The sequence below is a fragment of the Macaca thibetana genome, chromosome 2, assembly GCF_024542745.1.
Source record: "Macaca thibetana thibetana isolate TM-01 chromosome 2, ASM2454274v1, whole genome shotgun sequence".
Lineage (NCBI taxonomy): Eukaryota > Metazoa > Chordata > Mammalia > Primates > Cercopithecidae > Macaca > Macaca thibetana.
The window spans coordinates 93,163,901-93,186,471 of record NC_065579.1 but is presented as its reverse complement, the minus strand read 5'-3'; the positions used below and the strand labels follow the sequence as shown (position 1 = coordinate 93,186,471).

Genomic DNA, 22,571 nt, shown 5'->3' with positions numbered 1-22,571 from the left:
CCTTGAGGCACTGTCCTGATTGTCCCCTACCCATTTCTTCTTCTTCCCTAGGCCCTGCTGCAGGCACCTGGCTCCTCCATGGAGGATCCCCTTCCTGGGCCTGGGAGTCCCAGCCAGAGTGCTCCAGACCCTGATGGACTTCCCCATTTCATGGAGACTCCTCTTCAGCCCCCACCTCCAGTGCAGCGAGTCATGGACCCAGGTAGTGGGCAGACCCTGGAGAGGAGTGGGCCCCAGGCCTGGGGCTGGACTTTGGCAGGAATGTCAAAACTTTCCCCAGGCCCTGCCGACCCCTCCTATCTCATGTACACCAAGATATTAATAGTTGCATACCATCCAATCTAGTGTACAGATGGGGAGTCTGTAGTCCAGAGAAGAGAGGTGGCCTTCTTCAGGTCACACAGCAAATTGGAGACAGAGCAGTCCAGGCCCACTGCCACTGTGCTATTCCCATAATGACCAACTCCAGGTCCCTTTCTTTCCTCAGAAACAGGCAGTGTGGGAACCTCTTTGAGGCTGGGTGAGGTGTATCACCAGGGTCTGAGGCGATTACAGTCTCACAGGCTGGGCCAGATGCCCTAGGCAAGTTGAACCCAGGGTGTTGCTTTCCAGCAGTCAGGTTTGATGCTGGCAAAGAACTGCACCACCCTCCCCTAGGCTTCCTGGACGTGTCAGGAATTTCCCTCTTGGACAGCAGCAATGCCAGTATGTGGCCCAGCCTGCCCTCTTCCACAGAACTGACCTCCACAGCTGTCTCAACCTCAGGGCCAGAGGACATCTGCTCCAGCAGCAGTTCTCATGAGCGGGGTGGTGAGTGGCCATCACCTTCTGAAGTCCTCTGGGAAGGACCCCGGGTTGTTGGGAAGGCTGCCCTCAATTCTTCAGCTGGGCAGAAGCAGGCCATTGGGTTGACAGAGTCACACCAAGGCATTTGTATACTCCATCTCCAATCCCCCATCAAACCTGGAGTGGCAATGGGGGGTGGTCAGTGGGGTTACTGGCCCTAACACCATGGCCCTAGGTTCTTGCAGGCCTCCTCAGCCTGATCTTCTGTGTTGCAGGTGAGGCTACATGGTCTGGGTCAGAGTTTGAGGTCCCCTTCCTGGACAGCCCAGGTGCCCAAGCCCAGGCGGACCACCTGCCTCAGCTGACTCTTCCTGACAGTCTCACCTCTGCAGCCTCACCAGAAGATGGGCTGTCTGCCGAGCTGCTTGAAGCTCAGGCTGAAGAGGAACCAGCAAGCACAGAGGGCCTAGATGTTGGGACGGAGGCTGAGGGGCTAGCCAGCCAGGCCCAGATCTCTACCGCAGAATAACACCCTGGGCTGTGACAAGGCCCCTGGTGACATTTCATGAGGCCCAGATGTGGGCAGGCAGCCCAGGCTGCACTGTGCGGTCAGCTCCAAGCTGATCCTAGCCCTGTGCCTGATCCCAGCCCTGTGTGTTCAGCTTTCTAGGCTGTAGCTCCAAGTGATGTGCAGGGACTTCTGCTGGCAGGGGGCTTCTGTGTCCACTCAGACTCTACTTCTAGTGTCCAAGAGGTAACCTTCCAGCATTTATCCTGCCTGATAGTCCTGGCTTTGGGGGTTTCAAACAAGTCTTTCTGGGGTAGTAGAGGGCTGGGAGCAGCACCCCAAATTGTTTTATAGGAGCTGGGGTAGGAGAGGAAGGATTCTTTGCTGCTTGGGTGGGGCATAAGGCCTCAGTGGGTGGTGAGAGGGGGCCACGGGCCTTGTGGGAGGACATCTTTTGGCCGTGTACCCTCAGGTCAGTGCTTGGTCCTGCTCTGGTCACTGGGGCTGCCCAGGAGGCAGCAGGGTCTGGTTATAATCCAATGTGAAGATGAGGTGAGGAAGGAAGGGGTTGCTGTCCAGGGTTGGCCTGGTTGCTTTGATTCTTCCTGCACAGCTCAGCCCACCCCATCTGTACTGGAAGGGACCCTGAAGCCCTGGGACCACCCCCTTTCAAGTCCCAATCACTGAGTCCTCTGTCATGTGTCCTTGTCCGCAGGCTACACTGCCACACTTGGCTCAGGCTGGCCACCATGCTAGTCACGGGAGGGGGAGAGAGGCAGTGTACTTGCCCCCCTCTCCTGGAGGGAGGTGGGTTGGAAATTCTAGGCCCTTCAGCAGAGACCCATTTGTGCCCAGACCACAGTATTTTTTCTTCCTCAGGGCCTACATACCACAGACCTGTATCCCCAGTGGCAACTCCTGTTAGCTCCCAAACTTAAACAGTGATCTCTTCTAAATATACAAGGCATCTACCCAGCCTCAATAGTGAATAAAAGTCACAAATTTAAGTTCAACACCCTAAGCAATTTCTCAAAGCCAGTCTACCTGACTAGGTCTATTCACACACAGTTTCCAACCCCAAGGGGGAATTAAGGGAATAGATTAAGAGTAGGTAAAGACCCTTCTGTTCTTTCCTGTTGTAGGGGAGGAAGCTGTTCTCCCCACCCCAGGTGCCTTTGCAGGTTAAGGCTAGGTTAGGCCCTGCACTCCATCCGGGGACGGCCCCTCATCACCTGAAGTCCTCTGCTGTGTTGACTGGACCGTCACTTCCCACACTGCTAATTATTATGAAAGCTGCCTCTGGTCTTGTCTTCTAGCCTGTGCCTAGTTGAAAGTCTCACTTTTACAGGATCATGTGTAATGCTGGTGTACATGCATGGAACTCACAAGCTCTGTCAGCTGTGCAGGACAAGGAATGCCTGCTCTGGGGGGCACAGACCAACTATATGGAGGGAGGGCCCCAAATCAGCAAACCCTAAGTTTGAAGCAAACCCTTCATTTAAAGCAAACCCTTGTCAAGCCTACCCGAGCAGCTGATACGTGTGCAGAACAGTGAGGCATTGTGTCCTGGATCGTCTGGGAGCCCAATGTCAAGTCTGCAGGAATGCAGGAAGTAGAACAGAATCGCCACAGGACTGTTCTGGGGCCAGCTTCCCTTAACTCTGTAGCCTGGCAGTCTGACCCAAAGTTGCCCTCACCCGAATGTTCTGGCTCTTCCCTCCCTCACTTTTACTTTCCCTTCCCCCATAAGTTGGAGGATAAAATGGGTATCAATGCTAATATTTCCAGGGAGAACATGAAACCAGAGGTTTCTTTCTCTGTAATCTGCTATGAAAGAAAATGACAAATGAAAAGAAAATAAATGTGTACTACACTTCGAAATATTTTAACTAAAGCCTTTATTCTATACAACTGTGAAATACAGATTTTTACCCTTTTGGCATTGCAGGACTGTCAAATTTTCTGGAAACTGTATTACGGTTTGACTGGAGGGGAAAGAAATACAATCATGCTGGGGTTCAGATCTATGATAGGAGGGGAATGCAGCCACCCAAGGCTTAGCACACAGGGCACAATGACCCAGCAAAACCCATTTCTTTGCTCAAAGGCCCCTCGTGCAAACACAACTGAGGGCTGGTAAATAAGTTTGGTTTTTTGTTTTGTTTTGCTTTTGCCATTAATTCACAACTATTGCTAAAAAATGTGCACCAAAAGCGCACTGTTGTATCCAACAGATAGAAAGGACTTTTAAAAAAAAAAAGCTGGTTGCTCTCTGAGGAAGGGAGAAAGACCATTTCAGCTTATTGGAAATGTGGCCACGTCTTTGCTCACTTCTTCAAAGTGCAGGTGGCAATGGCCTGTCCAGTTTCCAAAGGAAGCTGACTAGCAGTGAGGGAACCCTGTCTCTGCAGTTGTGCGATCAGAATATCTTAAATAGTAAGGTATGGACTTAGGCCCATCAGCTGCCCCCAGCCGAACCTGTGAAGACGTAGAAAAGAAAAAAACCTTCCCTGCCTCCCTCCCTAGTCCCTGCTATGCTGGAGGCAGGCCACACACAAGCTAGGGAGGCAACTGGACTGGAATCAACTGCCCTCTGAAGGCACTTGTGCTTCTGGCTTCATACAGGAGGCTTGTCTTACAGTTTCATGGGGGTGGACCATTGATTTACTCTGAATACAAATGACCTTGGGGAGAATCCAAAGTATTTTCTGCCAAAAGTTGAAGTGTTTATCCCCAATAAGTTACATTCTATACAAGATCCAAATGATTCTATGAAAGTATTAGATTGTTAGAACAGTGAAAAGAAGATCTAGATACAGGTACAACAAAAACCTGCATATAAAACTTTGGAAAAACAAATATGTATACTTCCAGGATATGAATATCAAATTAACTCACTATGATCTCCCTTTACTCTGACACCATAAATTTTAGGTAACATTTGAATGAAACTGAAATTTCACCATGGTCTTAAGTTTTAGTGGTGTCATGCTGCTCATCCAGAGCAAGAACCCATGGTCTCAGCTCGCTTTGTGTAAATAGAACTGGACACAGTGGAGGAAGGAGTGAAACGGCTGCACCTCCCTGGGGTTGCCACAAAGCCAGGACGTCATGGGAGGGTGCAGCATCACTAGGCACGGGCTGTGCAAACTCTGGCCCAGCAGTCCAAGTGCTATGATCCAGCACCTGGAATTTCAACAGATCTTCCTACAAGAACACATCTGAGATGCAATATTAAAAACAAGCCCAACATTAATCTTTTATTATGAAATGGGCTGGTTCTCAAATTGTGCAACAGCAAATTCCCATTAAAAATAACTGTCTTAAATGGTGAAAACAATTTGATTTTTTTTATATGACAAACTTGGAAAAAGCCTTCATATCTATTGCATGAATGGAATGTACTCTTTTAGAAAAGCTACAGAGTGTGTGGGTTTGAAGTTGAAACAAAGACAGTTGTGGCCCGATCGAGGTGTCTCTAACAAGTGCTAACAGACAGATAAGGTCCTTTGAAACAAGGAGGAAGCAAAGTCTGCACTGGCCTGCTGTCAGTCTTCTGTACATCTCGAAAGGCATAGTCTGCTTGGGGTTCTTCTGCTCTTGCATTCTGCTTCCCTGGGGACAGCTTAATCTACACATGGAGACTGGTTTCTATATTACATCTCGATTAGTCACTTCAATTGAAAGATAATCTCGGTCCATACCAAATCGGCCATTAGAAGTCTTGCTCCCGTTGGGGCTCAGTGGGCTTCCTAGGACTACTCTTGGGGCCATAGAGGAAGGTCGTAAATGAATACCCAGGAGCACTAGCCCACCCTTCACGTGGACTTCTGACGGTAATGGAGGGTTAGGTCTCCACCGCTCTTCCATATGAAGTGTTTCACTGTTCGAAGGTCCATATTTGGATCCAAAACCTGAATAGCCAAAATTAAGTTTAAAAATTTCAAAGTCTCTAATATCTAAAACCTTTATCATTAACTCAGGGACTCCAGCTTGCTCACTCCTCCCCTATGCCTGATATCCAATTCTTGCTGTCACGGCTTCCATGCATGTGGGAATGAAATTGAGCTTAGTGAGATGTACATCTTTTGTGATTATACCAGAAACACCAGGCCATCTTTCAGCCATTCGTCTAAGGATATGTTTTGAGTGCATCTTGATTTAAAAAACCATTCTGCCATTTCTCCGCACACCTTCACTCTAAATCATAAACTAACATGGCACATGCTGCTTTGCAAATCAAGAAGACCATGTGTCTTTTTCTTGTCAGAAAAAAAAGCTACCAGCACATCCACATTTGTCTATGTATCCCTTCTCTGAAAATCTCCCCAGCAGTAAAGAGGAGCTTTAGGGTGGGCTTTAGGTGGGAGAGGCCCAGGGCTCCTTAGAGCCCCTCTAAAAGTAGAAGCCCCCCGCCCAAAGGCATGTAACTCTTGATAAGCACCAGCACTGGAAAAATTGGGGCTGCAGTCCTCAAGTCCACTTACCTGGTCCTGGCACAAAAGTTCAATTTTCTCCTCTGCCAACACAGCAATATCCTCTTCTTTTTCCTGTTCTCCTGGTTTTTCATTATTAGAAGAGCTAGTGGTTTGAGACTCATTATCCAAGTTGATAATTTTTTCATAAACATGTTCCATAACTTTTCGGACTTGGAGCATGTCACTAGCAGAGAGTCTGTCTCTGTAAAGAAGCAGTGGCATATTGTGACATCAGGGAAATCACTAGATATTATTTATTCCATATTATTTTTCTTTGATGCGAACATTTTATAAAGATGAAAAATCAATAAATGTTTTTAGTCATTACCTTAATCCATTTTTAGAGCTGCCGAAAGATTTTCTACAGTGTCCTTCTAAGACATAAGTTTATGTACAACTAAATGAGATTAATACATGTTCTTAAAACTTACATATACAGGCCAGGTGTGGTGGCTCATGCCTATAATCCCAGCACTTTGGGAGGCCAAGGCAGGTGAATCACTTCAGATCAGGAGTTCAAGACCAGCCTGGCTAACCAACATGGTGAAACCCTGTCTCTACTAAAATACAAAAAATTAGCTGGGCATGGTGGTGCACGCCTGTAATTCCAGCTACTCAGGAGGCAGAGGCTGCAGTGAGCCAAGATCATGCCACTGCACTCTAGCCTGGGCAACAGAGTGAGACTCCATCTCAGAAAAACAAACAAACAAACAAACAAACAGAAACACTTACATATATATACATAGTAGCCTTCTGGGTTTTATTCCCTTGAATACTTTCCCAGAGCCTGGGCAAACTAAATAATTCTGGAAAGGCAGGCAGCTCCCAATGCTTACCAGAGTCCTACACTGCTCAGTTTTCCCTGGGCTTTCCTCCCCACTGCCATGCCTTCAACTAGCACCTGTGGGTAGACAATGCCTGAGTCTAGACCTTGAGTCTCAAACTTCTGTCGTAAACCACAAACCCAACAGCTGGTTGGGTATCTTCAGTTGGATGTCCTACAGGCACTTCAAACTCTCTATGTCCCAAACTAGACTCACCAACACCCTACTTCTGTATCTCTGATAACAGTCAATAACTATTACACCAAAAAACTAAGGCTTACGCTCTGAAAACCATTTGAACTGCAGTTGTTAAATCTATCTGAAGTGATGTCTAAGACTCACTTTAAAATAATTGTGTGTGTGTGTCTGTGTGGTGTGTGGAGGGAGGTGGGTGGGAGGGCAGGTAGAGGTACAAGTGAAGCAAAATGTTTAGCAAGGTATTGATAATTACTGAAGCTATCTGATTGGACAATGGGAGCTCTTTCTATATAAGTTTGGAAATCTCTGTAACAAAGAGGCTTACAAATTTTTTTGATTTTATTTGCTAGAATATACATATTGCTCATAGTTTAGCATTCCATCACTACACTACTAAAATTCTTCTCTTGGGTCTCCCTGGACCATATCCCACATTGGCTCAAAAGTTTCTGGTGTTTAGTCACTGCACGCTCTATGGCTTGGCATTCAAATCCAACATCAACAAAACCTTTAACAGCCTTTCCAATTTACTTCCTAATATCTTCCTGCTGTGCCTCCATCCCATGCTGCAGATGCATGGGTCCTCACACTACTTTCCACTATCTTATGCATGCTCCCACTTCCACATCCCTGATCACACTGTGTCCTGGACTTGGAATATCTATCTTTTGAAGTTCTACCAATCATTACATGTCCAACTCAAATTCCATGTCCTTCAAGAAGCCTTTCTGGGAAGCTCCAGCCACAAGCTCATTTCTTTCTCCCACTCTCATTATTCCTTAAGTATCCATAAAAGCAACTATTATATACAGGTTGGGTCCTAAACTGTGAATTAAGGCAACAGACAAAATGCGTGTTTTATTTATCATTTTTTTCTTAGAGACAAGGTCTCTCTCTGCTGCCCAAGCTGGAGTGCAGTAGCATGATCTTAGCTCACTGCAGCCTCAAACTTCTGACGATCCTCCTGCCTTAGCTTCCTGGCTAGCTTGGACTACAAGTGTGTGCTACCATGCCCAGCTAATTTTTTTACTTGTATCTTTTGTAGTGAGGGGGGTCTCACTATGTTGCTCAGGCTGGTCTCAAACTCCTGGCCTCAATTAATCCTCCCACCTCACCCTCCCAAAGTGCTGGGATTATGGGTATCAGCCACTGTGCCTGGCCTTATTTATTTCTGAACACCTGTAGTCGGCCAAAGTTGGTACCTGGTAAGTGGTTTAATTGTATAAACTATGAATATTATAAAATCAGCCTTAGATCTGGTATATGCTTCCTTTGCTATAAAAGGAAGGAAAAGGAATTCTCTCAGTAGTTAATTAGATCAATAAAGCATATATTTACTTACTTTTTTAAGGTTTTTGCTCCTGAAGATGCATGAGGTTGGAGGTAGAAAGGAATTTTGTTGAATTTGGGCATATTTTTCTGAAACAGTAAAAGTTAAAAAAGGTATAATAGTTTCTATTAGTTGATAAATGAAAATAATGTTAATAGGAAAACATGACTTGCGAGTAATCATTATCTTACAATTAAAAGTGACTTTCTATGAAATGTATAGTGAGCTATCAAATTACCTAAGTCAGCCTTTGAGAAAATTCATCAGAAAAATATATGTGACATTAGTGGCAATATGAAATTGTAGCATGGCTCTTCTTAGATAACAGTACAAGGTATTAAAGAGAAACAAACTTTATTTTAATTTTTTAAGCCATACAAACCAAAATCTCAATTCTACATTAAAATATTGGGGCTGATACCTAAAGGCCCAAACAAAAACTTAAGTGTCTTGAGAGAAACCCACAGCATTCACCTTTGAGCAAAGCCACATATTCTGTGCCGGTGAGGCCCATCATCCAACTGAAAAGGCCAATCAAAGTCCTCCCATTTTCTTTCCCTCTGACATCAGAGTGAAGTCTGAGGTGTTAAGAAAGAATGGAAACTTCAGCCAAGAACCCAGATGTCTACCATGAAGTAAACCACATTCTTAGATGAAAGATAAAATTATGTGGTCATCTTTTCTCAGGGTATTAATCCCCTCCGAGTCTCCATGTCACATCCTGTCTGGATGTCTCCTCTCAGGAATAAGCCACAGGCCTAAAGTCAGCAATGTGTCCCAGGTGAGTTTCACACTCAAAGAAATTAGTGGCTTATGGGGTGCTCGGGCATAGAGAAGACCATGGAATATCCATCAGGTGTCACACTGGCTTTAAGTCTTAGAGGTATATCCGGGACAGAAAATAAAGTTTCTGAAGGTTCTAAAGATTAAATTCCTTTTCATACAGCTTTAGAAAGATATGAAATAGATCCACAGTACATAAGACAGTCTAGAAATAGACCCATGTGTATACAGAAATTTAGTACATGATAAACACAGCATTCCAGATTAGTAGAAAAAGGACAGATTTTCAATAAATTGTGCTAGCACACGAGCTGTCCCTTTGGTAAAAGTCAGAATCCTACTTCACACCAAACAGAAGAATAAATTCTAATAGATTAGAGAGCTAGAAATAAGTATCATAAAAGAACTAAAAGAGAATATAGGAGAATATTTGTGTTACTTTGGAGTAGGAAATACCTAAACAAGACATGAAACTGAGAGCCATCAAGGATCAATTTGATTATATAAAAAGTAAAACTTTTCACCTGGCAAAAGAAAGCAGGAACGAAGTGAAAATTTAATTGAGAGACACAGATAATAGTTAAAGGGTAAATATTCAATATAAAGAACCACCCCACAAATCAGTAAGAAAAATGACCCAATAGAAAAATGGATAAAGAATACAAACAGGTAATTCACAGAAGAAAAACAAATGGCCAATATGAAAAGATGCTTAACTTCACTATTAATTTGTTTTTAATCCACATAAAAATAATGAGATACTGTTTGCCTATTTTTTAGCAAACATTAAAAGTATCCAGTGTTGGTGCAGGTGTGGGGAACTGGGCACTCATACACTGTTGGTGAGAATGTAAACTAGTACAGCCTTTGTGAGGGCAATTTGGCAGTATCTATCAAAATTTAAAATGTGCATACCCTTGGATCCAGCAATTCCACTTCTAAGAATTTATCCTAAAAAGTACACAAAGATATATGTACAAGGATGTTCACTGCAGCACTGTTTGTAATAGAAAACATTGGAAACAACTTAAATGTCCATTAATAGGGGACTGATTAAATAAATTATGGTACATTTATACAGCAGAATCTTACACAGTCATTAAAAAGGAATGATTCGCATGTACAGACATGAAAAGATGACCAGGACAACATTTTTTTAGGTGAAAAAAAGTTGCAGAACAGTATGTATAAGAGATTTTGTGCAAAATAAAATGAACTGTAGACACATCTATGTACACAAATATTATAGAAAGAAAAAAGTACTGAAGGCTATGCAGTAATTTATTATGCATGGGAGGAAGGATAGGGAGTGAATGGGCAAGAATGAATGCTTGGGGAAGAGATGAGGGCTTCATTCATTTATTATTTTATTGAATAAGCATATATATAAAAACCAACAAAGCTAGATATATAAATAATTATCAGTACTACTTCTGTAACTTTGGAACTGCAAGGAAGCAGATGGGGATTCCACTTGGGAGTCTAGCTTTTAGTAAGGTTTAAGATTATACTGTCTAAAGCAGTTCTTAATTTCATGAGTTGCAAAAAAATAAAATAGCCAAGTGGGAGTGGAGGATACTTACATCCACAGTGATGTCAATTACCCATTGTGGCACTGTCTCATTAAGAAGCATCGACTCAGTCTCACCCCCAGAATCTCGGCAGAGCAGCCTAAACATAAGCCATCAAGTAGTAAGTAACCCAACAAGCACAGATGTCAAAATCACTGTCAACAAATATTAGAGGGAGGAACCCTCATGGTTTTCATGTAGGCTAACCCCCACTTGACAGCTGAGGAAATAAAGTACAGCCTGGAAGAATGACTCACTCAGCTAAAAGGGAAAGCAGGCCCTAAAACTCAGGCCCCCAGATTCCAAGGCCAGGCATACACTATAGCTGATTCTTGGAGTCCTTGGGTGATGATAGGAAACCTGGGTGCAAGCAAAGCACTCAGTAAATGTCCCCAGCTAGTGCCACAGTGCATGGCAGAGACTTTCACATGCAGTAGAAGTCAGAATATTTCTGGTAACCACTCAGGAAACTATCAGAAAGAAAGATAATTCTGCACTCAAGAATAAGACAAGCATGTCTTATTCTTTCTTTCTTCTGGCAACTATAGACTAGTAAGCTCTCCCCCTGGCTCTACTAGGACCTTGCTGGCAACCTGGAGGTGAACCAGTCCAGCCCTTCCCTGAAGGGCCCCACACGTAACTGTCTGGCACCCCAGGCAATGTCAGTGTCAGCCTCAACAGTTCCCAGGAGCAGCGCAGCTCATCTTGGCTAGACCAGCCTAAGGAAAGTAATGTACTCTGAAGCTCTTCTGTGGGCAGGGAATTCTAGTGGTATCATCTGTTGCTTGACCCTTGCAGTCACACGGGTAAAGTGAAGAAAAGTGAAAATTTCCTACAGAAACCAATAGAGAAGCTGCTTCGAGGCAAAGTATTCTACCTCATTCTAACAGTAGAGGTTCTCCTCCCAGTTAGAATGTGGTCTAACAGCAGTAGACATTTCACTATCTCATGGACATGGGATGCTTCCAATCCCTGGCATCCCTAGAATTTAATAATAAACTATTTCTAGTATCGAAATATTGAGTTTGAGTCGACACTTCTTAGCAAATGGGATACCTTCTCAGGCAGAACCTCTGGTCTTTCTTACCCATACCTGAACAGTGTGCGACCTCCAGCTTCACCAAAGATCACGGGTGTGTGGGGGGGCACTTGAAAATATCCATTTCCCTTCTGCACGCGGTTCTCCTGCTCCCCATTTACTAGGAAAAGATGCAGGTGGTGTTAGTATCAGAGTTAGTGCTAAAAACAGATTCTAAACATTTTACTCCCATAAGCTTCAAACATTGCAAGATTAAATTCAAATGTCCTCTAAGTCCACCAGAGTTAGAAATAAAGGTTAAAAACAAAAGTTAAATTTCTGAAAATAAGAAACACAGCAACTTGTGGTATATTTCATGGAAAAAATGACTGTATTTTCAAGGATTTTAATAAAAAAGGAGACGAATGTTTGAGATTCAGAACAAAAACATAACCAGCTACTTCAGCCACAAGGAAGTCTAGGACAGCCTGTATATAAATGATGATCTAGGGTTTTTGTTTTTTTTTTGTAGAACATCAAGCTCAGAAAAATTTCTTGAGGAAAAAAAATTACATTTAATGGCAGCCATAACTAATGACAGAAGCATTTGTGAAAAAATCCTCAAGGAGTCCACAATTTTGCTTTTATTGTTCTCTGCAGATTTCCTTTCCACTGTTGTTTTTTCTTTGAGACAGGGTCTCATTCTGTTGCCCAGGCTGGAGTGCAGTGGTGTGATCACAGATCATTGCAGCCTCAACCTCTCCTGGCTCAAGTGATCCTCCCACCTCAGCCTCCTGAATAGCTGGAACTATAGGCACACACCACCACAGCCGGCTAATTGTTTACATTTCTTGTAGGGACAGGGTCTTGCTATATTGCCCAGCATGGTTTCAAACTCCTGAGAAGCATCGACTCAGTCTCACCCCCAGAATCTCGGCAGAGCAGCCTAAACATAAGCCATCAAGTAGTAAGTAACCCAACAAGCACAAATGTCAAAATCACTGTCAACAAATATTAGAGGCCTCCCAAAGCACTGGGATTACAGGTGTGAGGCCACCACGCCTAGCTCCATTCTGCTTTCTTTATAAACTTTTGACCCAGCACAGGTGACACCAACTCAAGTGGCCAATTCATTCATGACACTTTCCTCATTAAACTGGAAGTATCTGACCCCCTGAAATCCTATAGCATTTGTGGAACCTCTCTCCTAGTACCCAATTCTTCTATCTCAGAGTGCTTTCCATAAGTAACTCTGCCATACCAGAACATCAGCTCCTGAAGGACAGGGACCATACCCATGTGTCTTTAGCACCCCCACCTGAAACTTGGTAAGGGCCCCTGAATAGTAGAGCTGCTCACCATCTGAACAACTCCAGAGTGTCCACTGAGTATATGCTGCAGGTGCTGTGGTCTGAGCACTGGATGAGGAGGTAGCCATGCCCTGCCCTGCCTTCCCCGTGCAGTCTGATGTTAAGGATGACGTGGTTTCTGGTGATGTCTTCCTTATACTCCTCACCCAAAGCCTAGATCCAAGGGGTGCCTGACTATACCACTATTTTGATAACTTAATCCTTATTGCTTATTTGGGTCGCTGAGAGTATCCCATCTAACTGGAAATGATCTGCCCACAGCAACATAGCTGTTAAGCAGCAGAGCCCACCCCAGAACCTAGCTTTCTTGACCCTCTGTGGAAAGATTTTTCCATCAGTTTCTTTGACTCAAAGTCCACGGTACAATTCTGACAGGGATCAAAGTGTGTTAGGTGATGTAAAAGAAAAGCCACCATGGGTGGGACAACAGCACCCTCTCTCTGACAGGAACATCAGAAGACTGGTTTTCAAGGAAGCATGTCATCCTCATGTGAGAGATTTAAATTCCACATATCATCATGGGTGAATCTGACAGCCAGAACAAAGTCCCTGGCAGGAGGTACTCGCCATTGTTGCTCACTCCTGGTAGCCAGCAGAGAATCTTCAGAGGAGTAAGCCTCAGTTGATGGGACTCAGTGATTCCTCAACCAGCTGTAGGTTACACATGAGGATGTGAAATTCTAAGTTCTTGTTTCCCCTTCCTTTGATCAAACTGAGCCAAATGCATATATTCAAAACATGTTCTCCTCTGCTGCTCAGAGGACGTTACTGCCACTGCCTATGGCACACACACCTTTCAGATGTCCTCAATGACATTAATTCTTTACACATGCTTGAGCATTTGCCCTGTCACTTCTGAGATGGAATTTGACTTTTTTTTGAAACAGAGTCAAAATCAGGTAGGCCATGAGACTAGCAAATACCAACATTTCAGCCCAACATGAAGAGTGACTATGCAATGAAAAACCTGGCTTTCTGATGCACCTACCTACCTAGCTTTGGAGGTTAATCCAAAAGATCACAGGTACCTTGAAGAATATTTTGGAAATAAGTCTGTTAAGGTGCCTCATTTTAAGACAAAAGTCATCCGAATATAAATATAGGGTATTTTATTTATCTTGAGCAGTCTCACTAAAAGCCACATCATAAGGTGGTCTGCTCTTTTGGAATCTCAGTCTCAGTTAAGACTGGATGGATGTTCCTACTTTGAGGTGTGGAAGGGCGGACAATAAATTGAGCACACCACAAATATTTTAGCAAACAGTTTAAGTAACTACCTTTTAAGTAAGTACCTCTAACTTTTTATGCAACTATCTGAATATAAAAACTAACCATGGTTTACTTCATTTTCCTCTTCATCCATTGGATTCACATGTGTTCTAGGCCAATATTCCAGGAGTGCTTGGAGTAAAAGTCCTCCTAAATTCACTGCCAAGAAGTTAATTAAAAAGAGATAAAATGGAAAAGAGAGTTAATTGGCTTTAACCTAAAAAGAGAATAAAAATTCTAAGTTTGTACATATTCTGATGTTAAATTCTTAACCCAATGCCAATGATGTCTAAAATTAAGACTTTAGTCATTTTGCCAATTCTGCTAAAATTTTATCTTAGAATGTTTAAAGCAATGATGATATGGAGCAAAGAGATATTCTATATGGTTGCTCAGATATAGCTATTATTTAAAAACAAAAATGAGAATCAGATTCTTTAAAGGGCTATTTCCATATAAAGTTACTAAAATGACTTGTATTCATCAGGTATTTGTACATACCACATTTTTAGGACATAGTCAACAAAATATAGAGAACTTTTTTATAAAGATAAGTACTTAGCAAAAAACAGCCATATTCATGTTCTCTTTAGAAGGGAGGGAAAAAATGAAGGACACTTAAACTCACATTTTGGATCTGACCCATCAGGGCTGCTAAAACCGGCATCTTTTGCAGAAACCCAGGCAGCAAAACAGTCACTTTCATCCAAAGTAATAGTTAACATCTATCAAAAGAAAAAACTTAGTGGCATTCTATTTGAATATATTCTCCAAACAAGTCTCTAAACCTTCATTTGTTTGTACTACTTGATTGAAGTGCTAAGTCATAAATTCAGGAACCAAAATGTGTTTTATGTGATTCAATGCAACTACACAATTTAGTTTCCTGGGATACCAAAGACATTCTGTAACTTTTTAATTTTTTTCTTTTTTAATTTTTTTTTGTTTTTTAAAATTTTGTTTTCTTTTTTATTCCGTTTTGCATTTTGTAAGTTTTAACACAGATTTTTTTTCTTTCACACTTAAAAACACAGGACTCTGTAACTAATAATAATTATGAGCTATAATGAAAATCTTCAATTATCCCAAATTATACAAGTATCAACTGCTAACTTACCCCTGTTTTTAAGTCTACTGAGAACCAATTTGGTACATATACCATTTTAAATCTTTTCTTAATTTCATCTTCAAAATCCACTTTGCCCAGATCTTCAACTTTACATGCCTATACATCAAAAGAAAGTATAATGATCAATATTAAGTGGTGAATTCACTTGGTTCTGACTTTGCTATTCAAAATTTTACACATTTTCACGTGTCTTAACAGTCTAAAATACATTTCAAAAAGAATGTGGTCCTTTTTTTAAATAACAATCTGCTGCTATAAAAATTTTAAATTAAAAAAGCACAAAATATTATTTGGGGAGAAACTGTAATTTAATTGTGCTGATACTGATAATAATATACCACCTCATCTTAACAGCAACGTGGCTCTTTCAAGGGTCCCAGTTGTCGGCCATCTTCTCAAAGGCGGACTGCATATTTTCCCACATCCCATCGTTCCTTGATGCTACATGGAGACCATTACTCCACCATCTCCATGTAAAAACTTACTTCTCTGAGGCCCATGTCATTCAGCAGCAGTAAACTGTACACCTTTCCTTCACTGCCATCTAGCAACCTGCCACTCTCCCTCATTTACTGGAGACTTGAGCCCTGGGCTCACTGTCTCACAGTCTATCTCAATTAAATCTCTCTTCTACCTTTGACCTTGCCACCTTCCCCATTACCCTCAGCACATGATTCTGACTTCTTTTTCTTAAAACAAAGAAAAGCCTTGACAGAATCCCCTTAACTTTCTCTATCATTCTCCCTGGTGCAAGGAAAACAGTATCCCTTCTGACTGTGCTCCAGTCCCCCTCACCTCTTGCTTCTTGGGATGACCTTGTATTGTCATCTACCCATGAATGTCTCTACTGGCTTCTCCCTAGGAGCAATGAAATATGCTCAAATTTCTTACATCTGAAAAATACCCAAATACCCAAACAAAACCAAACAAAATCAAAAGCTTCCTTTGGCCCTCTGACTCCTACCTCTTCTCCAGCTTCTGCCTCTTCCTGCCTACCCCTCCAATCAAATTTCTTCAAAGATTATCCAGTCAAATTTTCTGTTTCTTCACCTTCAAATCACTACTCAACGCACTCTATCTGGCTTTTGCCCTTAAGACTCTAACCAGAGGCCACCCTCTTTATTTAAATCCATGTGCATGTTACAGTCACATCTTAAATCAACTCACAGCAGGTTAATGCCACTAACCACAAGCTCCTTCCTGAAATACTCAATTTGTTCTTGAGCTGCCATTGGCTCTTGGTTTTCTTACTCCCCCGCAACTTTTTAAAATCATATACTATTGTGGCCTCCTCTTTTCCCAACATCCCTGAAAAACTGATGACTTAGTTTCTTCTCAGTCTACATATGTCCCTTGGAAACTCTGACATTTCCTATGACATCAACTGTAATCCACAAGCTGATGACTGCTGAGCCTTTTTCTCCAGCCCAGTTCTTTAACTGTGCTTGAGACTGTACAGCTGTCTGCCCACCATACATCTCTATTCAGATATCCCACAGAAACTCAAATTCAACATCTTTCTCAGCGTATCCTTTTCTCCTGATAACCTGTTTTTCATCTTACATTCCCTACATCACTTCTATTCAACAAACTGTCCAATCAAGAAACCTGGGACTCATTCTTGCTTCTTCCTTTCCTCATACTCCTTTCATTAAAGTATCACTCCTGTGGCCAGGCACGGTGGCTCACACCTGTAATCTCAGCACTTTGGGAGGCCAAGGCGGGTGGATCATGAGGTCAGGAGATTGAGACAATCCTGGTCAACATGGTGAAACCCTGTCTCTACTAAAAATACAAAAATTAGCCCGATGTGGTGGTGCATGCATGTAGTCCCAGCTACTCGGGAGGCTGAGGCAGGAGAATTGCTCCAACCAGGGAGTTGGAGGTTGCAGTGAGCCGAGATCGCGCCACTGCACTCCAGCCTGGGCAACAGAGTGAGACTCCATATCAAAAAAAAAAAAAAAAAAAAGTTATCACTCTTCTTCACAGGCCTAAATATTTTCCTAATCATTCTATTTTTTCCATCTCCCTTGTTCCCACCCTAGTCTAGACAAATATCACCTTTCACCTGTTTTAGTGCAACAGCCTCCTATTACGTACCAGACACTGTGCTTCTCAACATCACCAATAATAGGCACCCTTGACATTTTAGGAATGAAGAAACCATTTTAGAGATGTTCCCTAGCATATTCCCTAGGTCACTTGGTGAGTACTTGGCAGAGCCAAGGTTAGAATGCAGTTCTGTCCAACCCACAAGCCAATGTTCCTAAAAAACTCCTGACTGTCCCACACTGTTCAGCCATGTCTATTACACCAGATCATTTGATATCAAAACTTCAAGGTCTGGATATGGGAAGCTGCTAGGTACACAGAAATGCCTATCATGATGTGTGCTAGCCCCATCTAAGTAGAAGGACCTCCCATTCAGACGGCAGGACTCTACTCAGGCCTCAGTTAACCAGACCAAGAGTGGGCAACAGACCCATATACAGAAAACCTGATAGGTCAACTCTCAAAGAGTAGCTGGCCTGATCAGATTCTCTTGGGTATTCTGGAGATAATTACGTCCTGGGCAGCATGAGGTGAAGTCTAGCCACAGGACAGAGTTAGGGACACATTTGTGGTAGAGTATCAAAGTGAAGAATCAAGAATTCCTGCTGCTCAGTTCCTTAGGGCTGTTCTGGATCCTCCCAGTCCCCAAAGGAACTCTCTATGAAATCAACATGAGTTTCTACCCCGACCCCCAACAGGCATCTCTCTATTGTAAAGAAAAACTAATCAGATTTTTGAAGCTTGCTGCAACTAAACTTTCTACTCAAAGAACTAAAGCCTCTCATTCTGAAGCAATGCTCACCAAACAACTGTTTCATAATGGACTTCCCACATAGATGTCCCACCAGGAGTAAAAACAGTAGTCAAGTCAAGGTTTCTGTTCACAGACAGGCCCATTTTCCTAACAAGAAACTTGCCTGTCTTATTCTTTAGATCATTAAGTAAGTGAATCTCTTTTCTTTATAACCAGGAGCTTAACCAAAATACCAGCTCTTTTCAATTCTTCCTTTATAATATGCTCAACATCTGTCTCGCCCTTTATTTTTATTTATTTATTTATTTAACCTTTCCTATGGTGCTCATGTCTCTTCCTTTAGATCTCTAATCATGATGTCTTCCAGCTTTTAGTCTCCCATTACATACACTAACTACTACTGCTCTCAACATGAGATTTTCCTGCTCTAAAATTATCTAAGGTTCTTCTGGGAGTACAAAAGAAAGGCCAACTTTGGGTACTGCAGCTTAAGACTCTTTGGGAAATAACCTATATGTCATTTTTCAACCTTACACCCCCTATTACTTCCTTATATTTACTCTGGTCTCCAAATAAACAAAACTGCTCACCTTGCCCCAAATAAGCACATACCATCCTTCTTCTGTGCCTCTGCCATTCATTTCCTTTTCCTGAAATGCTCTTCCTCCTACCCCCATTATTCATCTACTAGAAATCTTTAAGTCCTTGTTCAAGTGATTTCTCCACCACAAAGCTCTCCTGACTTCCCTCATCCATAAGCTATCCTGAAATCTGTTTCTTCTTTATCTATAAAGTTTTCCCTACCAAAGGGGATCAAAGTAAAGACTTTTTCATCATTTATGACCCTTAAGCATGGTTCTTTGCACATGATAGTCATTCAATCTAAGAAATATCTGTTGAACAAATGAACAAGTATACCAACAACACTAAGAGACTGGTCAGAATGATAAAAGTAGACTAACTTTTTAATCTGCCTACAAACACTTCAGTGCTATTTGGAATGTGATTGAATAGCTTCATGCATTTCAACTGTCCCACAGGGAGTTATTGTAACATGACCTAGAGTTGTAACTAATGCTCATAGTGATGTCTATAAATCCTAAGAAACAGCCAACCTTATTTTGTGCACTCCAGTGTGTCTCATCTAGGGTGATTTTACACCATTCTTCCTCCCTCCAAATATCTGGCAACATGTGGAGACACCTGTGGTTGCCACACCGCGGGGGAGGGAGGGGTATTACTGGCAACTAGTGGGTAGAGGCTAGAGAGGTTCTAAACATCCTACAATGCATGGAATAGCCCCTATCTGCCCCCTCCCCCCACCAAATAATTATCTGGCTTAAGATGTCAATAGTGACAAGGATGAGACTTTTAAGGTAAGGAAGCATATAAGATTGTCTGCAATACACTAACCAGAGAAAATGATTCCATTTAAACAGTTTATTTACTTAAAAAGATGAACTATGACCTTATCTGATATTCACACAAGAAAGTATACACCACCCCATAAAGTATTACTGCAATTACATTTTAATTTATATTATCACATACAAAAAATAAAAAATAAAAGGGGTACACAATCTAACAACCTATATTTAACCCAAAAAACATACTCACCTTCAATACGTCCCAATATGCCACATTATTATTGGTATCTTTGGTTAATATATGTCTCTTATCATTAAGAATGTGGCACTGAATAATACTAGCACCCCCTAATGGGAAAAAAAAAACAAACAAACACACAATTGGTAAAACAATCCTCCTACATTTAAATTCACAGTGTGGTAACAATTGTTAACTGGTATGTAACAGGAACACAAACTGTACTAGCTACCAGAAAGGAAAAGGCAAACCAAAAGACTGTATGATTATATCTAAAGCAATTCAAGGGCCATAAATTATTTATGTCCATTTATAAACATTCAAAGAAAAACTGTCTGATTTTAATAATACATTATGGATTAAAGGGCTCTTCATGTCAAACGGGTACTAGTGGAAAATTGTTGAGAGACAACAGCTTTATCCACTGGGAAAAGTCAAAATGATGACAGGAAATCTCTGCATTAGTCTCATTTTGCATTAACTTTTGCTTCCCATCTTTTGCTTCCTGAATGAATATTCTAAAGGTTTAACAGCATGAACAAATGAATGTGCCACACAAAATTCTAATCCTAAACTCTGACATTAAACGTACGCTGCTTTTTTGCCATAATCAGCTGCAGCATGTAGAATTTGAGGATCATATCTGTCCTTTTCCGCCTCATACCTAAGTACAATATTAAATCCTATATATTTTACAAAGTGGCTACTGGTTTTATCATGGCTATTCTCATGTTAGGCAAATAAACTGACTCAAGAAAGTCCACTTTAAAAGTCACTAACAGCATTTTTTAAAATAACTTTTTCTGGCTGGGCGTGGTGGCTCATGCCCATAATCCCAATACTTTGGGAGGCTGAGGCAGGCAGATCATTTGAGGTCAGGAGTTCGAGACCAGCCTGGCCAACAAGATGAAACCCCATCTCTACTAAAAATATACAAAGTAGCTGGGCGTGGTGGCTCACACCTGTAATTGCAACTGCTTGGGAGGATGAGGCAAGATAATGGCTTGAACCTGGGAGGCAGGGGTTGTAGTGAGCCGAGATCCTGTCACTGCAGTCCAGCCTGGGCGACAGAGCAAGACTCCGTCTCAAAAAAAAAAAAAAAAAACCGAAAACCAAAAAAAACCTCTTTTTATTATATTAAAAATAAACCAATGTATTATCTTTTGTTTACATCAGAATTATATTTAAAGCAAGGTCACTGTCTTCATTTTTGTCAATCTCTAAGTAACCACTGCTAACTTCAATAAAGGGTACAGTACCTTCCATTTTCTTACCTTTAATAACCTGGTCAGGTTGTGTACAAAGAGGTGTTATAGGATTTGTACAGTCATTGTCATAATCTCCAGAGGCTCTAAAATTATGAATTCCCTTCAAAGTCTAAAATAACAAAATTTATTATTGGATCATTTTACGCTCTACAATTTTTGCCAGCCTGTTTAAAGTGGCAAGAAAAATAAAGTCAAAAAACAAACAAGAAAACCTCAACAACCACTACATCAACCGAAAAATATCTGATCACAATACAATTATCTATCATCGTTTAAAAAGAAACAAATATTAAGAAGGGAATATTGTCTTTGGGAGAGAAAACTATGCACGAAAGTAGGAGTACTCTTCCAGGTAAAATTATGTTGGTCATAAATTGGCATGATGAAATTAACACAAGATAAACAACATTTAAAAAATAAGTACACAGAAAGAACACTTGACCTGCATGTCAACAGAAATAAATGCAAACACTTTCTCTTTTGTAACCTACAGATAGTGTGGTAAGCAAGAAAACTTGTCTTTTAATTAAGATTTAAGAATTAACAGTGAGCTTTGGATGACTTCTGTTTATCCTCTATTTCTATCCCTGTTCTTCATGCTATGAGGAAAAAGAAAACTAATTTGAAAGCACAATTTTCTGCTTTTTCTTATGTTTAAACAAATTTGAATCCTGGTGAGTTTCCCTGCCTTGTTGGTACTTGGGCTGCCTATCTTCAAATGTAGCTTCATGAGGTCAGAGGATGTACTAAGACTTACTGGTTTTATCAGGCAACTGTGTCTATTCTAAGGACATGGAACAAGTATCTTGGCTCTGGACAAAGAAGTCAGAATAGTCATTTTGATTATTATCTTAATTTTAGTATGATCTTTAGGATTCTACCTGCATTCACAGGGCTTTCAGGTTTTTGCCCCTGCCCAAAAGCATGCTAGAGTTAGGGCCACACTGAGCATTTGCAACCGGTGTCTACAGGTCTGTGATAACAAAATACATGTTTATAAACCTTTGCCAGGTTAATGGCTCACTTACCCATTTATTTACTGTAGACTTAGTTGTTGCAACCCAAATTGCAGGAGGAGGATCAGCTGATCTATCAAGCTCCATCTGAAAACAAAGCACAAAAATATTGCTTTGTGGAATGTCAACTCTTCTGAACTGCCAGGACTGGATACGTTATTAACTCCTTCATTCAACAACTGTATGTGACTATACCTGGACATGTGTGAAAAACTAAGGATAAACAGAAAAATGAGAGTCTTTTTCTTTGCTAAATAAATTCACAGCCCTATAAAAGTGTAATGGGTAATTTCTCACCTAAAACAGTGGCTAATAATTTTAAGTGTGGTCAATTTGAGGGACTTGAATAGATACAGTCAAAAGGATAAAGACTTTCCATAATTTTTTCTTTTTGTTACTCCCGTTTTTATGTTCTTTTTTTTAATAACAAGAAAATAAATTTCTTTTTACTTTGAAAATGTCTGAAGTAAAAAACATCCTAACAACATAGTAAAAGTGAAAATAACCCTTGCCTAAGGATGGGATGCCTGGGAATAGCTTACTGTCTATTCTTCTGTATGTAAAATACTGCACATATAAGAATATGTTTATGTGCATGTATATATTACACAA

At 41.4% G+C, this 22,571-nt stretch overlaps 2 protein-coding genes across 6 annotated transcripts in view; one reads left to right on the top strand and one right to left on the bottom strand.

Moving 5' to 3' along the window:
• Positions 1-3,183, top strand: part of GORASP1 (golgi reassembly stacking protein 1) — a 59,297-nt gene extending 56,114 nt beyond the window's left edge. Inside the window, exons 8-10 of one of the 2 annotated variants that reach the window (XM_050778370.1) lie at positions 52-202; positions 658-810; positions 1,062-3,183. In XM_050778370.1, coding sequence (XP_050634327.1) covers positions 52-202; positions 658-810; positions 1,062-1,315 — 558 coding nt within the window. In that variant the 3' untranslated portion in view covers positions 1,316-3,183. The remainder of the gene's footprint in view (positions 1-51; positions 203-657; positions 811-1,061) is intronic. The other variant, XM_050778371.1, reaches the window with a different exon arrangement.
• The window catches only part of WDR48 (WD repeat domain 48), a 46,521-nt gene continuing 27,125 nt past the window's right edge, over positions 3,176-22,571 (bottom strand). For 2 of the 4 annotated variants that reach the window (XM_050778362.1, XM_050778360.1), the window contains 12 exons: positions 21,972-22,046; positions 20,950-21,052; positions 19,688-19,785; positions 15,253-15,360; positions 14,764-14,860; positions 14,199-14,294; positions 11,572-11,677; positions 10,491-10,578; positions 9,823-9,858; positions 8,137-8,213; positions 5,782-5,974; positions 3,176-5,208 (listed from right to left, as the gene is read on the bottom strand). In XM_050778362.1, the coding sequence (XP_050634319.1) occupies positions 5,113-5,208; positions 5,782-5,974; positions 8,137-8,213; positions 9,823-9,858; positions 10,491-10,578; positions 11,572-11,677; positions 14,199-14,294; positions 14,764-14,860; positions 15,253-15,360; positions 19,688-19,785; positions 20,950-21,052; positions 21,972-22,046 (1,173 nt within the window). In that variant the 3' untranslated portion in view covers positions 3,176-5,112. The remainder of the gene's footprint in view (positions 5,209-5,781; positions 5,975-8,136; positions 8,214-9,822; positions 9,859-10,490; positions 10,579-11,571; positions 11,678-14,198; positions 14,295-14,763; positions 14,861-15,252; positions 15,361-19,687; positions 19,786-20,949; positions 21,053-21,971; positions 22,047-22,571) is intronic. The other 2 variants (XM_050778361.1, XM_050778363.1) reach the window with 1 other exon arrangement.